The sequence below is a fragment of the Cyphellophora attinorum genome (genome assembly GCF_001299255.1).
Source record: "Cyphellophora attinorum strain CBS 131958 chromosome Unknown Contig42, whole genome shotgun sequence".
In the NCBI taxonomy this organism is placed as follows: domain Eukaryota; kingdom Fungi; phylum Ascomycota; class Eurotiomycetes; order Chaetothyriales; family Cyphellophoraceae; genus Cyphellophora; species Cyphellophora attinorum.
The window spans coordinates 84111-95074 of NW_017253270.1; the positions used below are offsets into that span (position 1 = coordinate 84111).

At 54.3% G+C, this 10964-nt stretch overlaps 6 protein-coding genes across 6 annotated transcripts; 4 read left to right on the plus strand and 2 right to left on the minus strand.

Moving 5' to 3' along the window:
- Positions 1-27: 27 nt before the first annotated feature.
- AB675_3758 (uncharacterized protein) lies at positions 28-1888 on the plus strand (the record flags this gene model as incomplete). Its single annotated transcript, XM_018143836.1, has 2 exons — positions 28-584; positions 643-1888. The coding sequence occupies 2 exons, from the start codon at positions 28-30 to the stop codon at positions 1886-1888; spliced, it is 1803 nt and encodes a 600-aa protein (XP_017995215.1).
- A 375-nt stretch (positions 1889-2263) lies between these two features.
- Positions 2264-3318, minus strand: AB675_3759 (uncharacterized protein; the record flags this gene model as incomplete). The annotated part of the gene is made up of 4 exons (XM_018143837.1): positions 2264-2620; positions 2696-2779; positions 2843-3009; positions 3057-3318. 4 exons carry the CDS (start codon positions 3316-3318, stop codon positions 2264-2266), a joined length of 870 nt encoding a protein of 289 aa, XP_017995200.1.
- A 1151-nt stretch (positions 3319-4469) lies between these two features.
- Positions 4470-4958, plus strand: AB675_3760 (uncharacterized protein; the record flags this gene model as incomplete). Its single annotated transcript, XM_018143839.1, has 1 exon — positions 4470-4958. One exon carries the CDS (start codon positions 4470-4472, stop codon positions 4956-4958), a length of 489 nt encoding a protein of 162 aa, XP_017995189.1.
- Positions 4959-5050: 92 nt separating this feature from the next.
- Positions 5051-5710, minus strand: AB675_3761 (uncharacterized protein; the record flags this gene model as incomplete). Its single annotated transcript, XM_018143840.1, has 3 exons — positions 5051-5170; positions 5223-5527; positions 5581-5710. The coding sequence occupies 3 exons, from the start codon at positions 5708-5710 to the stop codon at positions 5051-5053; spliced, it is 555 nt and encodes a 184-aa protein (XP_017995220.1).
- A 530-nt stretch (positions 5711-6240) lies between these two features.
- Positions 6241-7456, plus strand: AB675_3762 (uncharacterized protein; the record flags this gene model as incomplete). Its single annotated transcript, XM_018143841.1, has 4 exons — positions 6241-6309; positions 6379-6754; positions 6807-7016; positions 7077-7456. The coding sequence occupies 4 exons, from the start codon at positions 6241-6243 to the stop codon at positions 7454-7456; spliced, it is 1035 nt and encodes a 344-aa protein (XP_017995210.1).
- Positions 7457-8848: 1392 nt separating this feature from the next.
- AB675_3763 (Aspartic protease pep1) lies at positions 8849-10487 on the plus strand (the record flags this gene model as incomplete). Its single annotated transcript, XM_018143842.1, has 4 exons — positions 8849-8939; positions 8995-9167; positions 9221-9324; positions 9383-10487. The coding sequence occupies 4 exons, from the start codon at positions 8849-8851 to the stop codon at positions 10485-10487; spliced, it is 1473 nt and encodes a 490-aa protein (XP_017995237.1).
- Between the last annotated feature and the right edge of the window lie 477 nt (positions 10488-10964).

Below are 10964 nucleotides of genomic sequence, written 5' to 3' on the forward strand. Positions count from 1 at the left end.
ATCTTCGGAGAGGTGCGACTCACTAACATGGGAGAAAATACTATTGTATACTCGGCTGTGGAGCCAGAGCCAGGTCAAGCACAACGAACAACACGCATCCATGGACGCGTCAAGGAAATCTCTATCGCCTTTGCGGTCATGACTGTGCCCATGCTAGCCTTCTCTGCAGCTCTGGTCGGCCTGGTCTTCTACTTCCGAGTCACCCAAAATGCTTTCGTGTCTGAGGATCTTGCTTTCGACCCACAGCGCGATGCAAGCGTCTTCTTTGTCGACATCAGCGCGACCACGCTCATCACGGTTGCGTCGTGGTCGAGTACGGCGGCGCCGATCCTGGTCGGCTTCGCTGTGACTCTAGTCTCGTATCCCATCGCGAGTCGGATACTCTCGGCGTCTGTGAAACAAGATCAGCGCCAGCTGCCCACCCCGTTTGAGTTCTCGCTACTATTGAAGATGCTATCTAGTGGATCCCCTTCAGCCTTGTGGAACTGGGTGGAATACTCGTTCAGTTGGAGAGGTCGACGAGCTCGTCAGGGGAGCGCGATCAAGACTCTGACTTGCATACTGACTCTGGCGGTTCTTCTCAGGTATGTGCCTTCCTGCCACTGGAGGCAAGCTTACTTCTTCTGACATGTATTTCTACAGCACCTTCGTATTGGCCGCTGATACTTGGCTACACTTCACCACTAAGACAGTCCCCTTTACTCAGGTCCAAACAACTTCAGACACTCCCGAGCTCGGCTTTGGTGTCTACGACAACTGCACGGATGTCGACCGGACATACTCCATGATCTGCAATATGAACAATCCCGCCTCTGGTGCAACCCTCATGGGTAATGGTCCCGTCGAAGTGCTGTCCAATGTTTCCGATAGCATGTTGGTGCGGACGCATTCTACTGGAGACGATCAGTACGCGTACGTGGTGAGCGCAAAGCTACCGCAAATGGCATCCGTCGATTACAGCGCCAGTTCGTACGCTGTGCAGACTCAATGCACACCTGTGACCAGCAGTTGCATGGACGCTGAAGGTGCATACGGCCTGGGCGTACCCTTCCACTGTCCTTTCCAATTCCAGGGCATCGCAGATACAAGCGTTGGCTCGGCAAATTCGGTCAAAATGGCGTACTTCACCGATTCCTCTGGCAACAACAACGACACTTCCCTTGTCTCCGTAGGCAATCCTTACTACCACGCCACTGTTGCTGTGGTCAACATGCGTAATGGGCCGAGTTCAGCCCTGGTCAGCGATCCACAGATCGTCAAGGGCGTCCACGGCGGTTCTACCATCATCGCTTTGTTCTGTACGTCCACCGTCTACGACCTCGAGTATACATCTGTCAACGGCAGCATCACCCGCTTCGTCACGAGCCCAAGCAACACTTCCATGGCAAACATTCTTCAAGGGACACAAAGACTCACCGAAGCCGGAGATGCAAATCTTGTTCAAGCTGCAAGTGTTGCCGGTCTAGGAGATTCAGCCCAAGCAATCTCCGACCAGTTCGCCCTCTCCTACAGCCAGACTGCGCTCGCCGTCGCCTCAGGGGCCTTCGAGCCACGCCTGGCGCTTGAGGCTCAGTCGAGAGAAAACATGCTGGTAGCGCGCGTCCCTAAGGCCCCACTGACATGTCTGCTCGTTGCCAACGTGTCGCTGGTAGTGCTGGGAATTATCCTCGCCATCGTGGCAATATCCTGCAGCCACGACGCAAATGAGGTCCAGGCACGGCTTGGCATTCCTGCACTGGTGGCGACCCTTTTCGAAGAAGCGAGGATCCGCGCACCCGTTCAGAAGGTGGACGACATGTTCGAGGAGAGTCGGGGGCAGCAGTCCGCACGTGTTGGTTTTGTGAGGTCGCATCACGGGGCTTGGGTGCTGAGTAGGATCCCGTCTTGATCGGGTGCGATGCGTCGACGGCTTTGAGATGGGCCCATCGCCTGAGTGTTTTAAGGGGGCAGTTGGGTTACGGGCAGAAGTGAGGAGGGAGATGGGGGCAGTGGGGGGCGGATGGTGTAATGTAATGTTCTGAGTGGAGGGTATACCTAAATACGCATCAAAGGCTAGCGAACGATGCTGTAATGCTCTCAGGAGAGAGTCTAGCTAATCACGAATGAGTTTGTGTATGTAGATTCATCCTTTGAGATCGAGATGCTCCTTCCTGGGCCGACATCGTTGACTCCCTTGCTGCTTCCATTGTCATTACCTCTGGTCGACCTGCACTCGCCAACTTCGACATCAGGACCTCGTTTCACCACCCCCTTGAGTCTCACGTCAGCAAACACCGATCCTCTGTGTCTCCCACTTCCCTGTACACGGCTTCTTCGCACCAAGCAACGTGAACCCATCCGTACGAACCTCCAGTTGCCGCACCATTCCCGCGTCATCGGCACTAACGACACAGTTGCTCGTGTACCCATACAGCGGCGGAGTTCCTGTTCCCTGGCGTGTGACCTTCAGGCAGAATTGCTCGACGTAGTCTTTGGCGTCCTTCCTCTCATAAAAGAAAGGGGACGCTTGTTGGGATTCCTTGCCAGGTTGTTCGGAGAACTCTTGTGTTTGAAGCCACTTTTGGGAGGTAGTCTGCAGCGTGACGTCGACATTGGCTCCCACTCTGAAAGAGTTCTTGAGCTGGATGAGGAGAGGAGAGGTGTCAGTTGGTTTCAACAGTCAGGGTCGAGATAGGCAGGTGAAGCTGGTACTCACAGTCATGAAGAAGAAGGAGTTGATGTTGGTGCTCCTGGTTTCTTTGGGGAATTCACCACCGGGCTTGAGAACGCGTACGTCGTTCTGTTCCGTGACGTGTCAGTGACAGCCCTGGTTCAGGTATGGCTCGAGGCAAGGAAAGCGCACAGTCTTATCCCCAAGTTGGGCACGAAAGATATCCGACTTGATGCTGAACTCCAGCGACTTTCCCACGTGCCGGTCATCGGGTGTGACTTCGAAATCGTTTGTCCACATGGACCAAGATGGCTGGCGGAACTGGATGGCTGCTTGCCAGCGGTGATGTTCTTGTTTTTCTGCTTGTATATCAGCATCAGGTACTCACATTTGGCGCGATTCGTACCGGGATCGAACTTGACAGTCTGCTCTGTGGTTGTTCTTCCGTCAGAGATATAGTCCCATCGAAGAGTCTCCTTGGTTGAAGCATCGGTTGCTAGCCAGTGGTAGAGCGTGACGCGGGTATCGAGCTCGTTGTAGTTGGAGACTGAGACCTTAAGTGGCACGGACTTGTAGGCAGTGGTCGTATTGTTTGCCGGTGCCAAATCGAGAACGTTTTGAAGCTTGAGCGGGAGTAGCCTCGGGCTGGCCAAAAGCGTTGTCGGCATGAATGCCAGTGTCAGCAGTATAGTCATCATCATGGCTGATCAAGGCAGCGCAAGACAAGCTTAGTGAAGCTGAGAATGTCTCGATCGACCGTGCGAGGCGGAACTCACCTGCTTGTATACCAGCTGCACCACCCAATGTACTGTACCTCAGCCTTCCACCTTAGGGCTCGATTGACGGCTTCATTGATTTCCCTCTTTCAGCTACGCCACAGGTGCTTTGTGATCAGGCACATTCTCCGATGATAGCTCATATGTTGAGCTTGGGGAGCCGACCTCGTGTCGAGCCACGCCGTCGAGACCCGAATAGGTAGCAGCAGACTCACCGCACTCCGCCAAGAACGACGCCATAGTGACAGGCGAATGGAGATCAGACACGACCTGTGACTGAGGATCGCCACGTGCAGCAGGAAGCCCTCAATTGAGGACTGCTGACTGTTTTGGGAAGGGATGGCCTTTTCAGCTCGGAGCTGTACGAATTAGACGAATGTTGGTGATGCTAAACTGCAAGCGAGGTCTGGATTTGACGGACACGAGCTCGCCAGTAAGTCGATTGGCGCAACACTTCGCAGTCTTGGCCAGCAAGGAAAATCGCCCTCTGGCCAAGGTCTTACACCATGAATGATCTCTCAAGTGCATCGCAGCAGAGGGAGAAGAGGACGCAGTTGCGGATGTACATATGTACTAGCTTGATACGATGAATGAAATGAGAAGCAGCATTGGGAGATGTCATCCCCATACGCAGCAGGAGCTCCTGAAAGTCCGGGGAAGTACGCCCAAGTCGACGATGGTGATACAACTGATTGGGCTGGAGTGAAGAAATCTCGATGGCTGTAACATAAAGCAAGAGCGCCACAGTGAACGACAGCGAAGGTAGAAATGTCTACCGGTCTCGCTGGAGTCCGTTGCGCATATTGCTCGCTGCGCTCACCGTACGGTTGGTCACAGTACCACATCTTTCCTGGCTTCTATCTTCGCGTTAACATAGCACACACACCTTAGCATTCGCCCACATTAAGCGAAACCAGTCGGCGAGTACGTAGCGCGTTTGCTGCCAGTCACGCCATGGTCAAAAGTTCCACGACTCTACAGCGAAAGCCGGGTCGTTGCACGTCCTTCTAGCAAGAACCCACACCACCACCATTCCATGCATCATGCCTCGACCACCAACCCTTCCACCTGCTGCCACGGCCTCAGCCCGCGCAGCTCGCGCCGCATTCTTCTGCGAGCTCTGCCAGAAAGGCTACTCCCGCATGAATGAGTTTGAGGCACATCAATCATCCTATGATCACCAGCATAAGAAGCGGCTCCAGGATATGAAGGTGATGCAGAGACAGGTCAAGGACAGTTTGCCGCGGAAGGAGGAGCGTGGACCATTGATGAGTATCAAGTTGGGTGGTACGAAGGATAAGGAGGGAAGTGGTGGAGGGTTCAAGAAGGGTGGCTTCAAAAAGATGAATGCTTTCGCGCCTGTGGGAGATGCAGGAGAGGGCGTCGAGGTAGAGAAAGATGTGAAGGTGGAGGAAGTCAAGATCAAGGTTGAAGAGGAGTACGACAGCGATGTGACAGACGAGGAGGATTACTACGACCCGTGCCGTCCGACTGGCTGCCATCCAGGCTGTCCTGGTGCGCTGAAGACTTGAGCGAACCTTCTCGACTTCGACACGAAATGAGGACCACCACTACCGTCCAAAGACTTAAGATCCATCCGGCCTGCTATCGACCATTACTATGATTAGATCTGGAGCCCGACCAGCCCGGCTGTGACCAACAGAAGCCAAAGAGAAATCTGCATTTCTGGTGAAGCATTGCCAGACGGGGTAGCCACAGCCGCACTGGATGTCGCAGAGGCAGCCTGAGAGGCATTCATCAGCACTTGCTCAGCGTGAAGCATGAGTCACACGTACCTGCTCGCTCGCACTCTCTGCAATGCTGGACGTTGCCGATGCTGCCGACGTTGCTGCAGAGCTGGTCTGAACAGACGATGTTGCGACGTCCGTCGCTGCACTCGTGGCCGACGAAGACGCAGTAGTGGCATTGGCAGCCACTGGAGTGGCGTCAAGTCCACAGCTCTGTGCTGCAGCACCAACGCTCTCGCCGTAATATTGCCAGATGTTGAACTCCTCTGCGCACTCCAGGCATGCGTCAAGGGACGAGGTGAAGTTGGCGGACTCGCAGAAGTTTGGGGTGCGAGCTTGGGTGATCACACCGCCTTGAAAGAGTCAGCTGTCAGCTTTGAGACTTCGAGAGTAAAGATTGATATACCGCAATCTTCGTGGCATTCATACTGAGGCGTGCCTGGCTGCTGGCGCTTGTCGAGCGGCACAATGCTCGGGAAATCGAAGGCAGCAGTTAGCTGCGACAGTGCGCAGAGCACGGCTAGGTGTGTGAACATCTTACAAAGACTGATTTGAAGGTCGAGCGGTCTTGCAGATACTGATTGTGAAGAATCAGAGAAGGAGGAAGTTGCAGATGCAGATGCAGGAACGAAAGCAGGAACGAGAGCATGCACGCTGGGCGAGCTAGTACCGTGCCACTTCCATGGCAACAGCGACCAAGAACTCCGCTCCTGCGTCCTCCGATATTCGCCGCAATCATACAAACCATCATGCGCCCATTCTTTCACCGTCGCATGGCAATTCACCTAGCTCAATTGTGTACGAGGCATCACAGAGCAACACGGAACCTCTGGACGGTGTTCAGAACACCCTAGCGCCTTGGCCGTGAAAATTTCGGATCTGATAAGATTGATTGATAAGATACGAATAATTCTCGCTAAACCGTCGTCTTGACCTTCTAACCTCGACCAATGGAATGTGTGCCACTGGAGCCCAGTGTGCATGGCAAAGTGGGCGTCCGGTGCACCAGCCGTCGTATTCGTGAGGGCATTCTGACCCTGCACGAAGCAAGACCGAGGTCGGCGAGATGGCAACCTGGCAGAACGGCCGGGATGCCTTCAACGCAGATGATGAAGACCTCATTAAATCCTTCTCAGTAAGTGAATGGGCAGTCGGTAACTCTGGCAAGCGCGATACCTCCGATCCGCCCAGCCAACTTCGATAGGATACCACAAACCACCTGCCCCTCCTGCCTCTTACCTGCTGGATCATTATCGGCAACTTCAACAACTTCGAAATCAATTTCGGTCACAGTTTCACGCCGGTCATGCTTTTCGTCATTTTCCTAGCCCATATCGCGGCTTTGCGTGCCTTCACACATGCACAAGAACATGGTGAAGATGCAGCAAAATCCATGGGTCCAGTCGCCTTCATGTGGCCACCCGACCGCGAGTGGGGAGCCGCGCAGGACAACAGATCGCCATGCGGCTCATCGTCAGGCGTGCGAAATAGAACCGACTTCCCTCTCGTCAACGGCCAGGTCGCGCTGGTGATGCAGGAGGAGGCATGGCATGTACAGGTCTCGATTGCGCACACAGATAGTGAGTCGAGCTAAGCAGATTTATAGACGCTTTTCGGCTGACCAGTAATCAGATCCGACTTCTAACGACGACTTCGAACTGCTGATCGACGCACACTACATACCAGACGTCGACCCGGGCCACGAATGCTATCCGCTGCCGCGCAACAACTCAGCTGGTATTCAAGCTGGGTCGAATGCGACACTGCAGCTGGTCTACACGTCTGACTTCGACGATGACGGGGAGCAGACTGGCAACAACGAAACCTTTTATGCTTGCTCAGGTATGTGATACCGAAATCAAATCGCTTGATGGCTCCACGTGATGCTGACACAGCAACTAGATATCACATTCGTCGAAACACAAGACTTCACCTACCAAGTCCCCTGCTTCAACGCCACAGTCCCCGAGTTCGACCTACCTTCGAACAGCAGCGACACGGACTCGGACTCAGCACAAGCCACACCCTCGTCCAGCTCCTCCTCCGGCGGCGGAGGTCTCTCGGGAGGCGCAATCGCAGGCATCGTCATTGGTGTTGTCGCCGGCGTCGCTTTACTGGCAGGCGCAGCCTTCTTCATCTGGCGGCTTCGCAACCAGCGAGAGCGGCTGAGGGCGCAGGAGGCTAGTGTTAGGGCGGTCAAGTGGGATCAGACAGGCCGCGCGAGCGAAACATCTGGTGATGGGGATGTTGCGTTGAGCGATATGCCTGCTCGTGGCTCTTAGACCTTGAACACTGCCGAGGGGTATGTTATGGAAATTGGCCGCGAAGACTGCAGATGGTGCAAGGACATGATTGGGCTCAGACAGGCAGGGAGTCGAGAACACAACTTGAAGGTCTTGCACAGAGACCTGAGATCCAAGACCTAGAATAGTCTTAAGCAGGTGCGCAACTGTCGGCGACCGTCCAAGTGAAGACACTTCATGTCGTCTAGATTTTTCTGTTCGTAGCAAACAAAAAGCATGCAGCTTCCCACAATTTTCTGCAAGTTCGCGAGACAAGATTGCAATTTTTAGATGGAAGTTGGAAATGTCCTGATCTGGAAGGTTGCCTTCCTTGTTCAAATCGCCACATAGACGTGGTCTTCATGCCTTGACATTTTTCAGCAGGCTCGTCAGACACTGCTGGGACTCACAGGATGAAGTCTCGGTCGCTTGATTCCCAGTTGGAGGGCTGCTTCCCAAGTCGATCCACTGGGCAAGTAATGTGAGCTATGGACACGACACCTCTACCGTGCTGGGTAGGTACTTCAGCCGAGTGTCCATGTGCCTCCTCTGTACAGTCACAAATCATGGGAATGCACTCGATACCCAACTGACCGTGTCCAAGCACGCATTTCCCTCAATGCAAGATCAGAAGTATGCCTCGTGCGGACCCTTTCTTCCCGCTTCACCGCCGCCAAGTAGTCGTTGATAAGCTTCGTGCTAGGCTATCATGCGACTGGCCAACGCCCATGACCTTGCTGCTTGTCAAAGCTTCGTTTAGCTTGATTGTGCTAAACCTCCGAGACCGTATCATCTGCTCGTCCTTGCTTTTGTCGATTGCAAAGCGTGACGATCTAACCATAGACCTGACTCGCCTAGTCAGCGCACAGGCATTACAGCATGCTTCCACACATTGACAAGTCCTCTGTCTGACCCACAAGACAACAGCGAGCATGATCATACGTCTGAGCTTGTGACGAAGCGCATCATCACCCGGACAAGTCACGTCTTCAAGCTCGCAAGAACAGTTTCATTGATCAGTGGCTCGGGACTTCCATCTCTTCGTTGTCTCCAGAACCCACGCATCCAGCTCATCCTACGCGCTGTCCTTGCGGTTGGCCTGTGTCATGGGAAGATCTGTTGCCGCCGTGCCAAATCACACGCGCTGTCAACCTGGTCGATGATGTACGTACAATCACCTGCGGCATGTACCGACATCCGAACCGAGAGAACGCTACGGTGTAGATCTGCAAACCCAATTGCCGAACCTTGTGCTTGTCTGGAAACTTGATGCTGTCGTCACTGCTCTGCCAACATTGATATACCAGCGCTACTGCAATAGTGATCTTGCTCCCGGCTTCTTATCTTTCAGTCCATCCCTCACTCACCCTTTCCTGTTCCTAGATGAGAAAGATGGCTACTCAATTCCAACGAGCTCAGCTCATCCACAACACGAATTATCAGCGTAATGGCTTGAAAGCATACGTCCACGCCCTGAAGAAATGTAGGTGGTGCAACTCCAGACATCAGGACAAAGGCGCTACTGACCAGCCACCAAGGGAACGGCGTCCCGACTATTGATGGACCATACTGCGGTGTCAAGCATGTTCAACAGCAAGGCTCAAGTTCGATCCTCAAGAAGATAGGCGCCAAACTCGGAGGTCGCGCACACGTGGGTGGACAAGTCCTCGCAAAGAAAGCTGCCAGTGGCACGGGCTCGGGAGAGGTTCCAGTATGTTACCGTCCGAGTACTGGGAAAGGCACTTTCTGACGACATCGACCAAGGCTACAGACGTCGAGAGTAACGCAGAGTATCTGGCCGTCGTCGGAATCGGCACTCCGGTGCAGAACGTCAACCTTGATTTCGACACTGGTTCAGCTGATCTTTGGTACACACTCATCTTGCCTTCCTACATAGCAGATTCACTGCTGACCTTTTCAATCTAGGGTATGGTCTACTGAGCTGCCAGCCGCAACCATCCGAGCTGGGGGCAGTTCCCACACAGTCTTCGATCCATCCAAGAGCTCAACCTGGAAAGCGTCTACTGGATCGACATGGCAGATCCAGTACGGCGACGGTTCGACCGCCTCTGGCAACGTCGGCACAGATAACCTGACCGTTGGCGGTCTAGTCGTTGAGAACCAAGCTATTGAGTTGGCCAAGACCCTGAGCACCTCTTTCGCCCAAGGTCCCGGCGATGGTCTTCTCGGCCTTGCTTTTGTGAGTACCTGGTCACCGCCCACCCTCCCCTTCCCTTCCCCCTTCGACCCTCACCGGTTCTCCCGCCAGCCAATCCTGACGATCTTTCAGGGCAGCATCAACACCGTCCAACCAAAACCGGTCGCAACACCAGTCGAGAACATGATCACCCAGCAAGACATCCCACAAAACGCAGAGCTCTTTACCGCCTTCCTCGGCAGTGTTCCACCAGCAAGCGCCTCCTCCACCTCCAGCACCTCCACACCAACCGCCGACAGCTTCTACACCTTCGGCTACATCGACCAAACCGCGACCAACGGCCAAACGCCCCTCTATACCCCAGTCAACAATTCCCAAGGCTTCTGGCAATTCCAATCAACGTCCGCCAAGATCGGCAGCAAAACGGTCAATCGCTCCAACAACACCGCCATCGCCGACACAGGCACTACCCTCGCTCTCGTCGACGATGCTCTCTGCCAGGCCGTCTACGGTGCCATCCCTGGAGCGCAGCAGAACACGCAGCAGCAGGGCTGGGTATTTCCCACCAGCACAGATCTAAGCAGTATTCCGAGCATCCAAGTCGCGGTTGGGGAGAACTTCTTTACGATCAACCCGGAGGAGCTGCCGTTTCAGGATCTGGGGGATGGGACGTACTATGGTGGGATTCAGTCTAGAGGGAGTCTTACGTTTGATATTTTGGGGGATGTGTTTTTGAGGAGTGTGTATGCTGTGTTTGATCAGGGGAATAAGCGGTTTGGTTGCGTTCAGCGGGCGAGTAATCTTGCGGGTGGTGGTGGGAGTGGTGCGGGAACTGGTGCTAGTGGTGGTCGTAGTGGAGATAGAGAGCTATAGAACAGTGTCTATAGCTTTCGGACGCTGGGGGAAGTCAGATTTATCTTGGCGCTGTTGGGCTGGCAGGCGCATCCCACCCACACCTGACAGGCCTACAGCCTCCACCACCTTACACAATTACATCTCAAAGCATTGCAACCCGTCGCCCCCATGAGTCAGAATGTCGCTCTTCCCGAATCGGCATCCAGGCAATCGCGATTCGCGCAATTGTGGAGTCAATTCTCGGGGCATGTGGGACGTGGCCCGCGGGACGTGCCCCGTGCGATGCGGGACGTTTTGAGCTGCCCAGATTGTACTGCACCGGTTGCGATAGTGAGAGCGAATGGCCCGAGCCAGGTCAGATAGACGTTCTAGATGCCACCGTACCATGTGCCGAAGCGGAACCGATGGCTATGTCTCGGTCTATGAAATCCGACTTCTGTTGGCGCTGTCAAGCCATGGCATTTCGCGTGCTGCTGGATATGCGAAGACGAAAGC